Source organism: Netta rufina, assembly GCF_964035555.1.
Source record: "Netta rufina genome assembly, chromosome: 12".
NCBI lineage: Eukaryota > Metazoa > Chordata > Aves > Anseriformes > Anatidae > Netta > Netta rufina.
Window position 1 is genome coordinate 6,733,482 of NC_140135.1, and position 20,161 is coordinate 6,753,642.

General features: G+C 57.9%; 1 protein-coding gene across 2 annotated transcripts; it reads right to left on the minus strand.

Annotated features, from left to right (window-relative positions):
* Nucleotides 1–1,439: 1,439 nt before the first annotated feature.
* SPRY3 (sprouty RTK signaling antagonist 3) lies at nucleotides 1,440–11,263 on the minus strand. Of its 2 annotated transcripts, none has more exons than XM_084294119.1 (2): nucleotides 11,180–11,263; nucleotides 1,440–8,125 (listed from the first exon to the last, which is right to left on the minus strand). In XM_084294119.1, exon 2 carries the CDS (start codon nucleotides 8,076–8,078, stop codon nucleotides 7,155–7,157), a length of 924 nt encoding a protein of 307 aa, XP_084150245.1. In that variant the 5' UTR covers nucleotides 8,079–8,125; nucleotides 11,180–11,263; the 3' UTR covers nucleotides 1,440–7,154. The 2 variants fall into 2 exon arrangements, with proteins under 2 accessions (XP_084150245.1, XP_084150244.1); XM_084294118.1 differs by lacking the exon at nucleotides 11,180–11,263 and adding an exon at nucleotides 10,837–11,127.
* Nucleotides 11,264–20,161: the final 8,898 nt, after the last annotated feature.

A 20,161-nucleotide genomic window follows, 5' to 3' on the forward strand; every position in this document is an offset into this window, starting at 1 on the left:
TGACTCTGAGATTCCTGGGACTATCATGAATTTCTCTGTGCAAGGGAAGGGAAGTGTCTTAAGTAAGCGATTACAAGCTTTTTCATATAGTCTGTGGACCTGTGCTTCTCTGTTAATCTGGCATTAGGGCTCAGGTCCTGAGCTTTCCTTCAGCTTTCCTCTCTGATTTACAGATCAGAAAGATCTGTAGATGCCAGTAGGATTGGTGGCGTGAACTGATAGGGACAGATTAGGCTTGGGAAGGTGGAACTACACAAACCAAAAAAGCTACAGCATATTTTTTTTAAAAAGATATGCATCTAGGAACAAAACTGGTTGGCTGTGTCTAAGAATGAGGGACTCTGTCAATGAAATGAGGCAATGGGTGACAAATGGCCCAAAGTCATCTTTTGTTTTAGAAGCAGGGGAAGAGTGAGTCACAGCAGGGATTGGACTCAGATCTGTTCTCCAAAGCCCTGAAGCAAATCCCAAATGCTGTGGCTGAGGCCTTGGCACATGTTTTGGAAAGCACACTCTGGCACCAGAGATGGTACAAAGAGGACTCCAAAACCAATGAAACAGACTGAGAAAAGGCTTTATGGTGTGAGGCTTGGAGAATGCAAGCTTTTAGTGAAGCACAAAGGTTGAGAGGGGTCTTGAGCACAGCAAAACCATCCTGTGAAAGAGACAGGGTCAAGGGCTGGGTGCTGAAGCCATGGAGTTCAGACAGGGCTAAGGGAAGTGCCACTATCTGTGGGCTTCATTGGCCACTGAATCTACAAGAAAGGACCTCATGTTCTGGGAGTGCCTGAATAAAGACCCAGCATCTGTGTGGCAGGGGAACTCCAGGCGAACAGAAGATACCCTTGAGCCAATAAGTTGTTACTGGGCTCTGCACATGCAGATGCATTTAACACTGGCCTGTAGTGTGCAGGCAGATCCGGGCACACGTCTGCTCCAGCAGCTGCTGGTGCTGTGGCACAGATTTGTCCCTCTAAGGCCAAACACATCACTGAGGTGCCTTCTGCAGCCGGTGGGGAGAGACAGCTATGGACAAGCCACAGTTCCTCCTGCTGATGTCCACTGCTCTGTGGCACCACCCCATCTCTCCTGGCAGCAGAAGAGGCTTTAGAGATGTGTCGTGGTGACCAAAATCCCCCAGATCTCAGTGATTTCTTACCTCACTCCCTCCTTTTGCTGCCCAGGAACCCACCCTGCCTCAAGGATCTGGGCCATTCACAGCAAGGAAGCACTCACTGAGATTCATGAGGTTTTTTTAAGCAGCAGAAGGGTTCCCAGGGGAGATGTTGGAAAGCCCAGACTGATCCCCACCACCACCCATCCCATGCCAGCAGTGCCCATGCAGAGCCAGCACCTGTTAAGAGCTCTTCCAAAGCCTGAGTCATGCCCTGGCCGCCATGAAGACAAGAAGACACGTTCAAAATTAATATATATTTTTATTGAATATTTGCTCTAAGTGGGCTTGTGAAGCCACCCATAGAATTACTTCTTTCATCTCAGCAGTGGTTCAGTAACAGTTATTAGCTTTGCAAGAGAAGAAAACCAAACAGAAGGGGGTGCATTAAAATAAATAGGTTATTTTTTCTTATCTTTAAAATAAACTTTTGAAATAAATACTTTGTGTTTTTTTTTTTTTTAATTTTATTTTTTTTTCCCCTTAAAAGGTACAAGAGTATTGTCAAAAAACAGCCATCAGGTTATAAACATGTATTATACCTTATAGAAAGGAACCCGAATAAAGGCAGCCGGGGAGGGACCTCTTTATACACTGTACAGAATGCCTTTGTACCAATTAAACGGAGAAGGAGAGGCTTCGGTTCTTGGTACGAGGCCTTCCTTTGAAGCCAAGGGGACCCGTCTTCTGGGGAGAACTTTGTGCTGAGGACCCCTGGGGAGGCAGGGGGCTGCCTGTCCACCGAGCATCACGAAGCCCTGGGGGAGCCCTTGGGAGGAGATGGGCAGAGGAGAAGGGGAGGGGAAGGGGGAAAGGGGCTCCAGGCAGGGAAGGAAGGGACCAGCCCTGCCAGCTCCAGGGGGGCCACAACACCAGGGAGGGTTTGGTCCTGCTGAGGCCCTTTGGGTGCTGCAGGAAGGTGCAGCAGGATGGAGACCCAGTGTGATCCCTCTGCCCCTGCAGCCCGGTGCTTCCCCTGGCTCAGCACTGGGACATTCACCTTGCCCCTAAGGAGTATTTGTTCTCTTCCCGTCCATCCAACACCTCTCCAGCCTGCAGGTCCTTGTGGGGCACCTTTCAGCACCCTGGACTATGCCCTCAGGGGATTCTTCTGCGACAAGCACCCCAGGAAGACCAAGCCTCGCCTGGGCAGGTTCCCACTCTGGGGGCAAGGAGCGGTTACTAGAAGGAGACAGAGCTTGCAAGAGATCCCGATGCTCACTGAGGAGTACCCCAAAGCATGCCGAGCCCAAAATAGAGTGCAGCTCTGGTTCAGATCCCAACCAGCAATGCACAGCTGCTGCGAGCATCCTGCAGGAGTGGGCTCCGTGGGCTCCCCAAAAGGAGGCTAGCCTCACCCGGAGCCTACTAAAGACCACGAATGGGCTTTGGGGTGGGGAGTAGGGTGTACATCCTTCTCTACTTTCCTCACATGCTGATCACACAAAAAAAATGGACCTTCCAATATCCTATGCAGCCTCAAAACACCCACGGACCAGAGAGAGCGATCTAACAGAGCAGATGCTGGAAACAAGGCTGGGGCATGGCGCGCTCCCCCTCGGGCCAGCTCACTCACACAAACCCTACAGCAGCTCCTCTCACCCTGCTGCTCACCCCTCTTTATTGCACTAAAGCAGCTGTCCGCAAACCGTAATTTTGTGCTTTGGCATCTTTCGGCCGGTGACACTTCCCCACCGGTCTTTGGGATCATACTTGAGGATGGGGAAGAGCCAACTCAACAGGATTTTATAGGGATACAAGAACACAATCCCAAAGAGCTTCCCCCCCAAACCCAACTCTACAATTTTTTTTTTTTTTTTTTTTGAGGGATGATCCTTGGCTGCCAGCTGCTGCTTTGATGCGAGGCACCGAGGTTTCTCAGGGGTAGGTGGCAACCTGAGCAACAGCCCAAGGAGCACCTCTGCCCTTCCACCAGGAGGGCTGGAGGAGCTGGCATGGGATGGAGTCTTCACCCCGGTCCCCAGTGACCTCTCCTCAACAGTGTCCATACATTTACCAGTACTGAAGGAGGGGAGCGGGGCTGGGGGAATGGCACAGAGCAAGCACCATCAGGAGTCTTTGGAGATCCGGATGGGAAGAGCAGAGCAGGGGGAGCTCAGGTCCTGCTCAGCAGCTCCTGCCCTGCCTCTTGCTCCTTTGGCACCTGAGTCTCTCTTTCCTTAAATTCGCCCTAACATGTTTCTTGGAAAAGGATCCCACGACCAGCACAGACACACGGAGTGGAGAAACGCTCTCTTACGAAGCAGATCCATCCTTGTCGGGCCACAGGGGTGCAGGGGAAACAGAGGACTTGACATGTGATTCCCCCAAAAGAAAACCAGAAAAGACACGTTGGGACAGAGAGAAACCCAAACTGTCAGGACAAGCAGCTGCAAACAAACATCTGGAGCAGATGTTATCTGACTCATTACAGGGTGGGGCAGGAAAGGGGCTCACAATTCCAACCAAAATTGGAGTCCTCTCGAAAAGGGAAACCAAACTATCTGGCAGCCAGAGATGGAGAAGGAGCAGGATGGATCTGGTCTGAAGACATTAGGAAACGCTCAGGAGGAAAAAAAAAAAAAAATGATCAGAGGCTGCCCACAGCCTTCCTGACACCAGAAGAGCTCAAAGACCCAGAGCTGCCTGCCCTCCTCTGAGAGCTTTTGGCAAATCCCAACCTGTCTTTTCTGCTGGGGTGAAGTAGTGGGAGCTCCTCGAGGCCCCTCCAGATGAGCTTGAAGCAGTAACCCCGCACGAAGCCTCCATGAACAGGGTAGGACCAGACAGCCCTGAACATCTCCAGCCCATGCAACTATAAGACCTGGACGTGGCTCTGCATTTTACCCTCAACACAGCCAAACCGAGCCCTGCATGGCCTGACAGCCCTCCGTGCCCACCCGGGGCTCCCTTCCTGTCATTGCCCATCTGCGTGCCCATATTCCATACGATATATCTCACAGACTTGGCGTTTCTTGCAGATCAGACATCCAAGAGACCTGGCCGGACTCCCTAGCCCTGTGCCCAGGCTGTGGCATGGTTCCCTATGGGAAATGGGACTTCCGCACCTACCCAGAAAAAAGCCCATTAAGCAGAAGGCATCCTGGCCTCTTATCAATCCCAGAAGGCAAATTTGCTGCAGTTGTAGTGCATGGCTCCACCTCGCCAGGCTGGTGCCAAGCTGAACTGGCGCTGAGGAGCTGGTATCTGGACAGCCATCTCCTCATCCGGCAGCTCCAGCACCTGGGGGAGGTCACCCCGTGCTTGCATGACTTGGGAGGCCGTGAAAATGATGAAGCTTCACATGTTGAGTCATTCCACCATCAGGAGAGGAAGCAATGAATTGCAAAGATACAGAGGTGGTAACTAAATTTACAAGACGGCTCCATTTAAAAAGGAGGAGGAAAAAAAAAATATCAAAGTAGAGCAAGTTGGAAAATTCTGTTCATTAGTTTTCTTCTAAAAGTTTCAATGAACTATTTCACATTCTCATTGAAGTGAGACGGTTCAAATCCTCAATGGGAAAAAAAAAGGGGGGGGGGGAAGAGGTTTTTACCCTAAAAAGATTTACACTTTCTAGGAGGAATAAGTTTAATCAGCACCGACAGAGAAGTGAAAGGAGTGTTGAAAAGGAAGGGGGCCTCTTGGTAGAAGTCTCTCCCCGAAACACTGCTTGGAAATAGGGAGCCAAGCAACTGTTGGTATATGGAAAAATACATTTGCAAAATATTTTACAACCGATGCCACCGAGATGGACTTGTCCTGTGGTGGAACAGACACCTACAGGCTATTCTCTGAGAAGGTTATTGCCTTAAAACCCGAATGGCTGGCCATGGAGGACCTGCAAACTGCACGGGCATCGTCTTCTACCTTCTGAACACCAGGAGATGCTCGCTGCAAGCCCCAGCACCACCCTGAATTCCCTACCACTCACGGAGGTGAGCTCTCCGTCTCTGGCTAGAGGAAACATCTTCCATCAGCACCCCTCAGGCTCCAGGTGTGACGAGGGTCAGGATCACGGTCGTGCCCGTAACACGCGCCCCAGGCACAAGCTTCACGCCAGGGATGGGATCCACCTCCCCTGCCACAAGTTCAACATCTGGGCCCCTTAGAGTCAAGGGAGTCGGGCACCGCCAGAGCACGATTTAATTAATGTTTTCAAGGGGGATGAATCACTCCCTGGAGCTGCTTTTCTCTGCAGCAGAGGGAGCTTGGATCAGACGCGGATTTTAGATAGCAAATGTATGGGAAGATGAATCCCATCGTCAAAGCCTACCTCCTGGCTCGCTGCAAGCCAGCACTAAATCCTACCCCCTCTCTGCAGCCTGCAAACCTCCCTGTCCCCCTCTCCCGACTACCCAGGAACTAAAGGTCTAGGATTAGCAATAAACAGACTTGGAAATCATCTTCCAGCATGTGCAAGTGTACCAGGAAGCCAAACCTTGCATCTGGCACCATTCACAGCAGTATCATGGATATTATTAGTAATAGTCCTAGCCATCCTAACGTTATATTTATATATACAAAAATAGATCCACAGAACTCTACGGAAAGAGGTGGCTGAGTGAATGCAATGGGCAAGCCCTGGACGGCAGGGTCTCGGAGGAAGCCAAGGGAGACGTTGCATATATTTCTGCAGGGGAACCATTCGCTTCCCTCCGCACACACACGACTCGAGGGAGGGACAGGAGGGCAGAGCTGAGCACTGGGACAACATCCCAGCTCCAAACTCCCCCACCCCATGGCCGATGCAAGCGGAGATGGGGGTCCAGGTCCAGGAGGATCTCCCCCCAGCTGCAGCAATGGGATTGATGTTATATCATAGCACATAAATCGTGGAGCACTGACCCTGTCTCAGGTTTCCTTCTGGTCTGCAGATGGCCCAGCCCAGGGGCTCGGTTCAGCCCCATTTCCAGTTTGCCAACGCAGAATGCCCTCAGCAGTGACGCTGGTGGTGGCGTGGCACACTGATGGCAAAGGAAAGCAGGGCGAGGACTCAAACGCAACCTCTGCAGGGAGGGAAGGTCAGGTTCCCATCCTTGGACATCCCGTCTGCTCTCCATTTTCCCTAACCCAAAGCAGGGTCGTCCCACCCCCCCCCGGGGAGTTCCCCCACATCAGTGCTAAGTGGCAGGGAGAGCAGCGCTGGCTGTTGATAGTTGGGTTTAGGGACTCTTTTTAAAGTGAATTCAGTGCTGGTGGAAGGTACCAGACAGGCAGAAGGCAGATCTAGGGAACAGGATGGTGGGACAAAGCTCCTATCCCCATGGCTACTTCACCCTACCCCCAAGGACAAGCCTGTGAGGGTAGAAGGGGAGCTGCAGCATCTGCTCAGTGATGGGACAGAGCTTGGGGGGAGCACCATCCTCGCTCCCAGCCCAGCAGGTTCGCATTTTGGAGGCAGCCCCTCCAGCACTGCACCTCCAGGCCTGGAGGAATGAATGGCTATTTCAAACCAGCATCTCGCTCTCCACCAAATCCCAGGGGGACCTTCCCCTCGCTGCGGCTGGGCGGGAGCCAAAAGGTTTCGAAAGCTTCCCACACCTTCCCTTCCTCTTGGAGGCAGCACAAAACGAGATGCCATCTCATGGCAGAGCTGGCTGGCATCTCCCGGTGGCTTCCAAGCAGGCAGGGAAAGCTGCTGCTGCCTGGGGGAGCCCTGCAGCACCTGGGGAAGGGGGCTGGGGGCAGGGGGAGAAGGTGGAGACCACCCATGAAAAGTGCTGGAAGGAGAGGAGGAGAAAACGAGTCCAGGCTCCTGGAGGACTCCTGCTTGGGATGCGTGGAGCCACCTCTTCCTCCCGTGGGAAGAGCCACAGCCTGCGTGCTCCTGGTGGCCGGGGGACCCTGAGAGTCTCGTTCCCAAGAGGAGGCGGTGGGCAGGGGGAGCGCAGCAGAGCGGAGGGAGCCAGAAGAGGAGAGGGGTGAAGGGGAGAGGAGGAGGAAGAGGAATCAAGCCTGCTTCTCCTCCCCGGGAGGGTCATACCGGCTTATCCAGCGTCTTGGGGAAAGGCGTGCCGCTGGAGGAGGAGATCTTTCTGCACACCGTGTTGGTGTGGGTCTGGCAGCGGCAGCCGGGGCGTTTCAGGCCGTCGTAACCCCGCTGGCAAAGTTTGAGGCACCCCAAGGTGGGAAAGTAGCAGCAGAGGCAGGGCATGAGGAGGGAGAGGAAGCTCATGGCAGCCCAGCGGGCGCAGCAGGACCCCGGCCCGCAGGAGCAGGGGTCGTCGGCGCAGGTGTCCTCGTCGTCGGTGGAGCAGTGGTAGAAGAGACCCTTGACGCAGCAGAGGCAAGTCCCGTAGTCGAGGAGGCTCTCGGGGGAGCAGAGGCAGCGCTGGTTGCAGAGCCAGCAGGAGGGCAGGCTGCGGGCGGCCGTGCAGCGGGCGCACTTGCAGCGCCCACACTCCTCGCAGATGAAGAGGTGGCCGGCGTGCAGGCTGGGCTTCTCCACCGCCCCCTTCAGCGGAGAAGACTCCTCCGGCTTCAGCTCGCCGGCCCGGGGCTGCGTCCGGATGAGCGAGTGGCCCGAGTGGGACGGCGTCAGGCTGCTCAGGAGGCGCTGTTCGGAGGCGGTGGTGCTTTGGGACACGGAGCTGGCCGTGCTGGAATGGCTCATGGGTTGCTGCAGGGGTGGCATCTGGTGCTGCTGGCTGTGGCTGCGGTGCAGGTCCGGGAAGGTGGAAGACACCAGGCGGTCCTGAGGCCACTCCTGCTTGTGCGGTGGCTGCGATAGGGACGGGTTGGAGCGGGCTTGCTGGAAGCAGGCAGCCGGCCTCTCCACGTAGTTGTTGCTGGCACGGATGGAGCGGATTTGGTCAATGGACAGGACCTGCTGGAAGTCCTCGGCGGGTGGGTCCATGGTCTCGTCGCAGCTGAGCTCAGCCACACTGGAAGAGAGCTGCATTGCCAGGAGCAAAGAGACCCTGCGGCATCAGGGCACATCTAAAAATCCTAAAACGGGGCAGGAAGACAGAGGAAAACATTTGCGTTACGTTTCATAACGAGCCCGTCCCTACAGCCCTGGAAGCAAAGACTGAGCAGAGCTCCTGACGAAGTTATTCCCACAGCAAGCCTCAAAGTACTCCTGAGCCTGGGGAGACTTTGGCCCGGACATTTCCAAAAAGTGGGACTGTGAGAGCTGTCCCTTGACAAAGGGGGGTGCAGCATCTCCCTGTGCTTTCCGTGTCCTTCCCGAGGAGGTTCCCCGTCCTCCTGCCAGCACTGACGGGCGCTGTCCTTCCTCCCTAGAGGAGGGGAAATGTGGAGCTGAGGCTTGTCCAGGGCTGGGAACAGCCGTCTCCTCCAGATCAGGAGACTGTCATGAGCCAGGGGCACAGGGAAGGAGGGGAACCAAACACATTTAATTTCAAGCAAGCAACAGCAACAAATCACCACTAATACGACATGTGCTTGGCCAGGGACTGGGACTCCCCAAGTCCTGGCATCTCCCACTGCAGTGTCCAGGTTTCCCACTTGTATCCCCATCCAGAACACCAAGGAAGGGCGAGTTTCTCCTTAACCCCACCACAAACACTGGGTGAAGCTGGCAAAGCTGATTTAGCAGCTTGTCTTGCTCCTGCACCGAACCTGCCATGCAAAAAAAAAAAAATGGAGCAGCAGCAGGGATGCCCTTCACTGCATGCCAGTACCCATCCAGAAGCTTTTCCCCCAACAAAATCAAGTCCAGACTTCGACGTCGGATACGTGCTTTCCGTGTGCAGCCAGCTTCCCTGGGACAAAGCCATCCTCTGGCAGATCAAACGTGTGATCTGTGGGTGACACCGATATTGTCACGGTGCCCACAGGAAGGCTGCGTTTCGATAGGAAGCTCCCCGTGGCCAGCAGGCCAGGCGGTGGCTTTCAAGTAGGTGAGGGGCCACAGGTAGAATCTGCTCATGCAGCAGAGAGAGGCAGAGGGAAGATTGATTTTCATTAGCTAGGCTGACCTTGAAGAGCAGGGAAAAGCAAAGGCAACTTACTTCGACTGTTAAAGCAAGATCTGCCCTCTCCCATCCCCCTTCCCGGAAAGAAAAGGCAACAAATCTGCTTAGATTTGTTGTTTTTTTTCCTTTGCAAGGAGCCCATCCCCAAGCCGCCTGGAGCGAGATGCTCGCCCCATCCAGGGCAATGCGGGCAGCGAGGGGGTCGCTCTCCCTGGCTGCCCACAGCTGGTTTGGTGCCGATTTCTGTAGCAAGGTGAGCTGAGAGGGCACGGCTGGCCCAGACAATTTTTGTAAACATGCTTCCAGGATGGGAAACAGCCTCCTGTCTGCTGTTACCTGCTGCCACTGAGCACATCACCCCGAGGCTCTTGTTGAGGAGCTGGAGCCCTCCGGAGCCCTGCGGGGATGTGGCACGTCCCAGCCTGCGGATAGGACCGGGCAGGAGGGAGCAGAGCCACCTCGGTGGGGTCCTGTGTCCCCCAGATCCCATCTCAGGGGGGATCGCAACGATTTACACCCAGTGCAGGAGGGGCTCCTCGCATCTGGGTGTCCGTCCCGCTCATCCTGGGTGCTGGGATTTGGTGGGATTTGGGCTTTAGGACTCCAACAAGGCAGACAGGGGGGCTCTGGGCAGGTTCCCATGGGGGGCTTTGAGTAAGGTGTGAGCCAAAGGGAGAGACCGGGGACAGTGGAGGGACCAACGGGGATGGAAAGAGTGGAACTGGGAGACTGAGAGCAGGCAAAGGGCAGACCCAGCACAGCTATGCCCAATCCTCCAGGCAAGAAGCAGAGCTCAGGAGGCACGAGAGCCACGCTTGGGCAGGAGGAGCAGTGCGGGGGACCCTGCAAGGTGGGGGGGGACAGCAGACAGAGGGGAGCTGGCACAGAGCACTGCAGCCGGGACGCTTGGGGTGTGGGTCCTGGCCTTGGATGCAGCACCCAGGGCAAGGAGGACTCACAGCAGGGTCCGGATGCTCCTGGACCTACAATCCCCAGATGCAGGGGTTGGGCAGAGGGGTCCCCTTCTGGGACCTGAGGGGACATGAAATGGGGGTGGAGGAGCTGTGGGTCCCCTGGTACAGCGGGATGGGGAAAGAGGGGCTGGGTGAGCGGGGTGGGGACCCCAATCGCTGCTCCAGACGGAAAGCAGCCGGGCTGGGGGTCCTGCAGCAGGTCCCTGCCCTGTCCCCAAAGCAGTGTCCCCGATCCCTGCCTACCTGCCCGGCCGGGGTGGGGGGGACCGGGGCAGCGTGTCCCCAGCCTCCTCCTCCTCCTCCTCCTCCTCCTCCTCACACCCTGCCTGCCAAGCGGGCATGCCAGCCCCGGAAACCGGGCGAGCTTTATGGCCGCCAGCAGCCCCAAACATATAAAGTTCGTGTGATAATGGGCCAGAGGAGGGGATCGTAAAAGCAAATGATTTACAGGCGCTTGGAGGCGGCTGCCTCGCCGAGCTCCCAGGTGGGAGAAGAAATGGGGAGGGGGAGGAAGGGGGCTTCACCCACTCTCCCCAGGGTGCCCACGCGTGGCCGGGCTCCCCCCGCACCCCGCTGCCCATCCCCACACGCACCCCACGCGGGACACCCCGAGCCCACGCACCCCGCGCTGGCGCCCGGCACCCGGTTTTCCCTAGATTTTCCCTTCTTTCCCTCTCCCCCTCGTCCCCCCACGGCCACCCCCGTCCCCCCACGCGTGTCCCCCCCCGCCCCGTGCCCCACTCACCCCGCCGCCGCTCCATCCGCCGTGCCCGGCCGCCGCCAGCCCCCGCCGCGGGGCTGCCCTAGGGGCGGGCGGCGGGCATGGGCGGGGGGCACCGGCCGCCCCCCCGGCCCCGCAGCCGGGGGCAGCGAGGGAGAGCCCGGGAGGGCTGCCCGGGCCGGGTTTGTGAATGCAGGCAGCTCCCCGGAGCTCCTTGTGAATGGGGGCAGCGTGGAGGATGGGAGGGAGGGAGGGATTTATTGCTGCCCGTTAGCATCTCTCGCTCTCCCTCTCTCTTTTCTCTCTCTCTCTCTCTCTCTCTCTCTCTGCCGCTCGCCTTCCCGGAGCTGGAGCTCTTAATGCTTACCTAAGTGGCGTCATCCAGCTGAAATTGAATCGGCCCATTAGCGGTCCCCACAGAGCCCTGTGCATCCGCTCCCCAGATAATGACTGCAACAGAGCCGAGAGCTGCGGGATGCAGCAGGCGCTATTTAAACATTTCCGTCTCCTCTCGGGCTCCGGCACGGCCCCGCTCTCCCCGGCCCTGGTCCCCGGGGGGCTGCGGGTGGCAGATCCCAGTGCGAGCCCCCCAATCGGGCACCGTGGCCCAGTTGGGTTGGGTTTGGCCACGGGGATCGACCCACACCCTCAGCTCGACACGGATCTGGGCAGGCGATGGGCACCGTCGCCTTCTGCCCACTCAACCCCGGCCCAGTCACCTCTTCTGGGCATCTCGGGAGCATCAGTGGAGCCTGGGTGCTGTCCACCCCTTATTCGACTAAAAAATCCAGGCTGATGCCCGAATTAGCTCCTGTGATGGAAGCTCTGAGGCTGGGAAGGGGCTTTGGCTCCTCCACACCAGCCCCCAGCTCCCCGTTCTCCCAGAAACACACCTCAGCCTCAAGGTCCTTATGGGATGGGGACTTTCTGTCCCAAACACTGCGCCCTCCCTCTTTCTGGGCACTGAGGACCCCTCGGCCCCATGCAGAGGTAACTGGACGGGGATCAGCAGCTCTGAAGACACAAGACCTCTGCACGTCGGACGGGGGCTACGGACCCTGCTGGAGCTCCCAGCCTCACTTTGTTCCCCTCGAGCCCTCCCGAATCCTTTCCTGGTGGTGTTTGTCGGCCTGGCAAACAACATCAGCAGCTCGGGGGATGCTGAGGACCCATCTCTGTGGGGCTGGGATGAAGCCAGCACAGAACCCGCTCCCCAGGGCAGGGCAGGTCCAGGTGCGTGGCAGCGGGACGGGCTGGGGGGGCAGAATTGGGCACAGCACAGAGGCACTAACCAGGAGGATCCCACTGCCCTCAGTGGCTCCCTCCCAGTTCACACCAGCAGAAGGCCAGCAGTGACGGGGGTCTCTGCCCTCCGGTGGCACCCAGCTGAGCCCTTCCAGGCTCATTTTGATGCTGAGCATTTCTCCACCTACACGGGACGCCTCCAGAGGTGCTCCTCGGGGAGGGGTGAAGGCAGCCCTGAGAGCATCCCTCACCGTGGGCTCCGGGCAGAGCCTTAACACCACATCTCCACGCTCCGACCGGCCCCTCCTCTTCTCCACATCACTCCCAGCTCGGGCTTCGGAGGCACCGAAAGGAACGAGGTGCCCAAATCAAATCCCAGCGGCCGCCGGCTGGCTGCCAGCGCCTGCCTCCGAACAGCACGCGTGCGTCCTGTCCTCCCTTTCTCCCAGCCCCAATCTCTCACTCCCACCTCGAGGCGCGCGGTGATTCAGGCTTTTTCCCCCCGCCGGCTCGCAGCATCCCTGGCGCAGCCCGCGTGGTGCTCAGCCCGCGCCGCTTTATTCCTCGCCGGCTGCCGAGGGAGGGCCGAGAGGCATCGATGCGGAGATGCCGAGACAAGTGGGAGGGTGGGAAGCGGAGGGAGAATAGCAGCCTCCTGGGGAGTTATTGACCGCAGCCTCTCCGAAGAGGAGGGCTGGGAACCGGAGGGAACGCGCAGAGGAGGAAAGTTGAGGGATGCTCCCGAAGGAAGGGTGCGGGACCGAGCCTCCAGCAGGTTTTAGGAGGGATTTGCGCCCTAGGGATGGGGATGCGGACCCCTGGCCGTGCAGTGCCACAACATAAAGCGTATCAGAGGATGATGCGAGACCCCCTTGGCTCTAGGATAATCTCTCCCCAGGAGTGGAGGCAAGCGGAGGATTTAGCATCCCTCCCGCAGCGCTGTGCCCGTGTCCCCAAGCTACCTGCCACAGCCAGCCAAGCCCGATCCAGGCTCCCCCGCTGGGTTGGCGTCACTCCTCCCAGCTTGAATCCGCCGCCTTTTAACCCCTCAAATGCCCTTGGGGTCCTGTGCTAAGGGGTGGGGAGGAGAAGCAGCTCCCCTGAGTCCTGTTCTCTGCTCTTATTTTGGAGCATCTCCTCCCGGGACAGCTGAAAGTAAAAGAAGTGGGGAGTTACCCATTTTCCCTTCCTCAACAGGAGAAAAAAGAAAATTTTAAAAAGTGTTTTGTTTTGTTTTTTTTTGGAGATGTACAGAAACACGTGCACATTTTAATGAAGGCAAAAGGGGTAAATCTGGAGCCTGAAGTACTCGGCTGGGATTTTAATGTGACCAGGAGAGCCCGGTGCTTCCAGGCTTCAGCACCCCGCTCACCCCGTGCAGGCGCTGGGACAATTCACTGCCAGGAACCAGTCGGGAGAGGGGAACGTCCCAGGGCAAGGCTGAAGATGTCTGAGCTCTTCTGATGCTGGTAGCCAAGCTTGGGCACCGGGGGAGGGAAAATTCATCTTCAGCTGAAGATGATGCGGGGGGGAGGAAAACAAGGTGGGGGGGGGGGGAAAGAGAACACGCGATTCCCCTGATTAAATCAGCCAGAAACAAAGAAGTGCTGGTGCCCTCTAATTTTTAGATTCACAGATTTTAGGGCCAGAAGGGACGGTGATGTTCATCTAGCCTGACAGTCTGTATTATGTGAAAGCCACTTGAAGCCAGACAGTGCCACCCGCTCTTCGGAAGCAACAGCCAGCGCAGGGAAAGGCACCGAGAGGTGGCAGCTCTCCCAGGGTGCAGGGGCAGCTGGCTCCAAAAACGTGCCTCGGTGAGGAGGAACCAGGTACAGCCACCCCACCGGGCTTGAAACAAACAGATGGCAGCACAGGGAGGGGGAAAACATAATTTCCCTTCCGTGCCACGCAGTTCCTCTGCTCAGCAGGCAGTAGGGAGAAAAGCAAGCCCTTCCTTCCGAACCTTTCCTAATCCCTGGAAAGAAAACGCCGTGCAAGGCTGCCGGCCCGGAGACATCTCTGGGTTGCTTTGGAGTCAAACCTCGCTCTGCTAACCCTGCTTGAGCTGGTGTGGCTCGGGAGCAGGCAGGGCTGAGCCCCACGGGCCGGATCCTGCGCCCCTGGCTCAGCCTGCGGCACGGCAGAGGCGCAGCCCTTGAGTGCAGTGAGAGCTTTTTCTCTGAAGATGGAGCCAGGCAGCGCCGAACACCAAGGGAGAGCTCAGGATGCGTCCCTTTAATGAGCTGAGGCTGGAACACGCCGAGGGAGCAGAAGCTGCCCGGATCCTGCTGGAGACGTGCTGAGTGGGTCCTGCTGACTCACGGGTGCAGATGGCGCGGTCCCCACGCGGCGGCGGCGAGGCAGGAGGTGGCATCTCGGGGGGAGCATCCAGCACCTGATCCCCACCACATGGTGGGCACAGAAGCCTCTCCCCACGTCCCGTTGCAGCTAGCGAGCAGCAAGCGTTGGCCCAAGCTGGTGCTGGGGCTGAGGACCAGCATCGACAAGCTCCACGTGCTCTTCTTCTACAAAAAAACCCACGTGTTTGGGACCATGAAGTTCCCCCACCAACATCCACGTTGCCCTCCCAGCTGAGAAACCACGGTGCAGAGCTCAGAGCACTGGAGAAGCAAGAGGATGTGCGACATGGAGACCTGGGCACACGCCCTGCTCCACGGGGCTCATGGGCACGTGTCCCTCAGGGCCACCTCTCTCCCTGGCTCCTGCGCCTTGTGCTCCCTCCGTGGCTTCTCCCCCACCCTGATCTTCTCCAGCTTTGGGCCTCCTGGCTTCCCAGAGGTGCCAGATGAAGCTCCACCAAGGCTTTCAGGAAGCCCTCCTGCTGTCCCCAGCTCTCCGCAGCCCCGTGCACCCAGGACATCTTCCACCTCTCCTTCCCCTCCCAGCCCAGGCACCCAACCCGAGCATCCTCCTGCGCCCGGGCACCACCTTCCCGCTCCAAACCCAACCCAACGAGCAAAACTCATCCCCCAGGGATGGGACAGGGGGCGGCTCCCCCCGGTTTCTTTTCCTTCATCCCTTTGAGCTCCGGTTTCAATGTCACTTTAACTTGAGCGCGTGTGTAGAGGGGAGAAAGGCTCGGTATTAAATTGCCAATCTGGTCACATGTTGCCTGGGATTTGGCCGTAGCTAAGCAGCACCACCCCCGCATTCACTTTTTTGGCTGGTGACTCCTCTGCTCGGCGTAAGGCAGAGTCGGTGAAGAATAAGAGGGGGGGGAAAAGCAAAAAAAAAAAAAAAAAGCAAAAAGGCGAGTCATTGTGAATGTCAGGAGCTCCTCAGCTGCGGGTGTGACAGCGATCCTCCCCCTCCAAACTCGCTCCGGGTGAGAGCCAAAGGGAGAGGGATTTCATTAGGATCTGGTAGCGGGGCTATTTTCAGAGCTGACATCCTACCCACGGCTAAAAATAGCCGGTCCCCTCCACGCAAACCAGGGTTTCTGTTCTGTTAAACTTTAATAAACCCCAGCAAGGCTCAGACCTTGCTTTCTCCCCACACTTTGCTCCCTTGCTCGCCCCGCTCCCGCCCGGCATCCATCCCTTTGCCCCATCCCTCGCTTCCCACCACCCGGGTGCCCTCTCCCGTCTCCCACCCATGGGGAGCCCACCCCAGGTGCTCGCCGGAGCATCCCCAAGCAGGGGCCACCCCAGGAGGGTGCAGGAGCTCCAGGGCCACCAAGGGAAGAGCAATGCCTCAGCAGGACCTCGCTTTGCTTGTGGTCGGGCAGCCCAGGACACCTCTAAGAGGTGCATCGACTACAAATTGTGTCTGTCCCCCCCCGTCCCACTGCTGCTGGCCCTTGTCCCTCCGGGGGCTGCTGGCAATTCCCTCCCTTCATTAGCACCGCCACCTCGCAGGTAGTTGGAGCCGTCTATAGCCGAGATGACCCCGCTTTTCTAAAGAAAACGTGAATTTAACTCCTTCTGATGCTCCTCTTGACTCAGCCCACCCTGGCGGTCCAAAAAAAACTTCGATTTGGAACAACCAAGCTCTTCACTGCCCCAGGCACATCCCAGCCCCAAAGACTCCCCATTTCTCTGTCCGTAGCATGACCAGCCACGCCGGGCTCTCCCTGCTCTTAGGATGGAGAAAAGCTTTGTCGAAGGATGCTCAGCGCCTCCTCCACTCTCCCAAATCGGGGAACAGCTCCACCCCTGCCCTCTCCAAGCATCCTGTGCACCACTGGCACTGGGGCAGAGCTGGCTGGGAGGGGGGGACAAGCCGGCGTGCCGTGGGGACAGCGGGGACGGTGTCATCGGGACGGGGACGACGCGCTCGCCCGCTGCCTCGCGCTGGGTGCGCGCCGGCCCCTCAGAGCCCCTGGCCGCCGGCCAGCCAGCCATTTCCTGGTAATCTAATAGCTGCAGCAGATGAACCGAAAATGCATTTCCTGCCACCGTGCTGTAATTTTTTTTTATTTTTTTTTTATTAATGTAAGGAGAGAAACGCAGTGCTGCCAGGGCGGGGGGCAGCGAGGACCTCAGTGGAGGAGCTGGGGTTGGGGGACGTGGGGACGGTGCCCTAGGGGTGGTCAGGAGGGTGCTGGGCGTCCCCCAGGGACACACACGGAGGTCAACAGAGATCAGGCTGGGGTCACGTTAAAATTTAGGTTCCCAGCCCTGCCGGAGCATCACGGCCCCACCCTGCCACCTCCGGCATCGCTGCCTGGGGAAGGATGGGGTCTGGGGACGGGGCTGGCCCTGGGCTGCCTCCTGCCACCCTGGGCAACACGTCCCACTCGTGCCATGCCCCTGTCCTGATGCCATGCGCCCTCGGGGACGGGGGACACTTCCCTGCAGCTCTGCAGCTCCAGGATGTACCGAGCTGGGAGTCACTCGCAGGGAAACTGAGGCACGGGTGGGGACGTGCCCGTCAGCCACCGGAGAGCCGTGTCCTTGAAAGCCACCTGAGATAGAAGCACCGATGCTGCAGGCCCCTCTCCCTTGTGTCCCTCCCCGGGGACACGGTGTGACGCTCCACGTGGTGCAGACACCACCTCCACGAGGATCCCGGCCAGGGAAGGGACACCCCAAGGAAAACCCCACAGTGAGGGACAGGCCAGGCAAGGAGGGCTGTGTGGATGCTCGTAGGAGGAGTTGGGGCACCAGGAGATGGGCACAAGAGCCCACAGCCCTCCTGGGCTTTGTTCCGCACCATCAACGGGCTCAGCACCCCCTTCAGCATCCCCCTCACCAAACACCACCCCAAATCCCCCGCCACCACCCCGGGACATCGGTGACACCCCAGGGGCTTTGCTGCCACCTCGGCGGGTGCAGCCCCGGGGCCGCGGGGCTGGAGACGTCGGCGCAGCCCTTTTCCCACCCGGAGCCTGCTCCCTGCGCCAAGGCAGAGCTAAATTGGAAAAACACACACAATGACCTCTTGTGGAATGTAGTATGAATATTTGATAGGTCTAATGTAATCATATCCAATCGATACAGGCAGGAATATCTCTCCCTCCTCCCGCGCTCTCACTCTGCCCTGTCCCTTCCTCTCTTTTCCTCTCTCTCCCTCGCTCTCTCTTTCATTAATGCATTCTCCACTTTACATTATTTATTAACTTCCTTCCTTTTTTCTTTTTTTTTTTTTTTTAATTTAGAAAAAATAAATTAAATAACAGTGGTTATCTGGAGGCTCGAACCCTCCTGCCTAAGCGCTTTTGGGCCAGGCAAAAACTTTGCTGACCTTCTCTCACCTCCCTGCCTTCCTCCCTCAAAGCAGAGGGGCACCGAAATTCTGCCCCATGTCTTAAAAACATTTTGCCTCCTGACTCAGTTTACCCCTTCTGCCGGGTGTGATCACTTATTTTTGGCCTGCAGCCATCCGGGAAGGATCCATCCCGCTCCCCTGCTATGGGAGGTGTAGAGGACCCCCAGGGCATGGCCGAGCACCCCCAGAAAGACCCCGGTGCCCATCGCTGCAGGAGGTCGCGGGGCTTGGGGTGGCTGCTGGGGACCATGGGGAGGTTTGGGAGGTTGGCTTTGCTGGGAGAAGGTTCGAGTCCCTCTTTTCTCCTGCACAAGGACACCAGGAAGAGATAACCCACACATCGGGCTCTGGGTACCTCGGTGCTCGATCCCTTGGGGGTTCTCCCCATCGCAGTCCCAAATCGGGATGAAGCATGGGGCCCTGCTGTACCACAGGGCTCAGAGGCAAGTCTGGGACAGTGGGGAAATGCTGTCCTCACAGACATCACCCCAAAAAAGGCCCCAGGAGCACTTGTGGGGTCCCAGCACTTCCCGCTCCATCCCCGCCAGCCCCGGGCACCCCAGCTGCATCCTCGAGGCCCGGCCCCGGTCCCCCACCACGGGACCGTGGTGACAAGGAGCGCAGAGGAGCCGAGGGAGCAAAGGCAGCTGGCAGCCCCGGGCCGAGCTCATCGGGGAGCGACCGTGACGTCGGGGCAGGGGAAGCGGGGTCCCGGCCTTTCCCAGGCCCCGCCGTGCTCTGCACTCCCTTGCCAGTTGATCGGCCGCTGGAGCACGACCAAGGGAACATCGGCCAGGGGAGAACAAACAAACAGCCGAGCCTGGGCTTCCTTCCTTCCTTCCTTCCCTCCCGCGAATAAACCCTCCCCCCCCCAAAAAAAAAAAGAAAAAAAAAAAAGAAAAAAAAAACGGGTGGGGGAGGGAATGAAATTGACTTTAAATAAATAAATAAATGGGATAAAAATGAGGATCATGTCGAATAAATAAGCGTTTGGGTTTTCTGTCGGGATGTGGTGTGTTCTTGGGGAGTGGGAGCTTGGCCTGGGGGAGAAGCCAGGATGGACTGGGGGGCAGACGGCCCCCGCAGGCACCACAAGGTCCACCACAAGGACTCCTGCACCCCGAGCACAGCCCACTGTCCCCCCGCTCCCAGACGGCTCGGAAGGGAAGTCCTGGTGGGTAGAGGCTGGTTTGGTCTCACTGAGGTTTTGCGGCAACAGCCCACGGACCTGGCTCTCCTCAACCTTTCTATAAGGTCCTCTGGGCTTCCCTGGACCTTGCTGTGCTGTGGTGCTTTTTGTTGGGTTGGGTTGGGTTGGGTTGGGTTGGGTTGGGTTGAGTTGGGTTGAGCTGTGTTGGGTTGGGTTGGGTTGGGTTGGGTTGGGTCATTCATTTTGGGTTGTGTTGGGTCATTCAATTTGGATTGTGTTGGGTCATTGGGCTGCGTTGGGTCACTCATTTGGGGTTGGGTTGAGGTGGGCTGGGCTGCACCACATTGATCTGAACTCTTTTAGTGCTACTGGGTTGACCTGGGCAGGACGGTGACATTCAGGCTGGGCGGCTGTGCATCAGAATTAACCAGTTCCTACACCCACCGTGGCATTTTTTCAGTATTTTTGTCCTCAAAGCCACTTCCAGGAACATCCCCTATCTGCTCAGCCACCCTTTGTTCCTGCAGCTCACGTGGAAACTGCCGCGTTTCCTGCAAACCCGCGAATTCCCTGTGCTGACCTGCGGAAGCATCCCCCAGATTTCACCGGTGCCAGGCCACGCGCAGCGACAAACCCTCCCCACGTCCTGCACCCTGAGGAAAACACCGCTCGGCATCGGCACCGGCACCCTGACCCCTGAGAAACCCCGCGAGCACGAAGCCACCCGAGGGGAGCAAGCGAGCCCAGCGGAGGACACATCTGTAGGATGCGGGGCAGCAACGCGCTGCTGACCCCGGCGCTGGCAGGGCCTTTCCCATGCGCAGGGCTAATTCTGTCCCCTCGGGGCCGGATACGTTATCTCGTCAGCAGCACCCAGCCGGGGAAGGGAAGAGCATTGTGTGGGCTGCTGCTTTTTTTAAAACCCGCTCGTGACCCCAGGAGGAGCAGAGAGGGAGAGAAAATTCCCAGCTCCCGACTCTGGTTGGGAAATCCCCAGAAAGCTCCACGGTGTTTTTTTTTTTTTTTCCCCAGCACCCGAGACCCTCCGCGCCCGGGGAATGTCCTCAGGTGGGACCACGAAGCCTGGTGAGCCCCAGATCGTGCTCATTCCTTTAGGAAAGAAACTCCCCTGTGAGATCCCGATCCTGAGTGCGGCCACCACCCGAATCCCCGACCTCTCCCCCTCCTCCGGGCACACGGCAGCCCAGGAAGGGCCGGCGA

Coding starts and splice junctions, on each gene's coding strand:
- SPRY3 (XM_084294119.1), bottom strand. CDS start 8,078: ATGCAGCTCTCTTCCAGTGTGGCTGAGCTCAGCTGCGACGAGACCATG.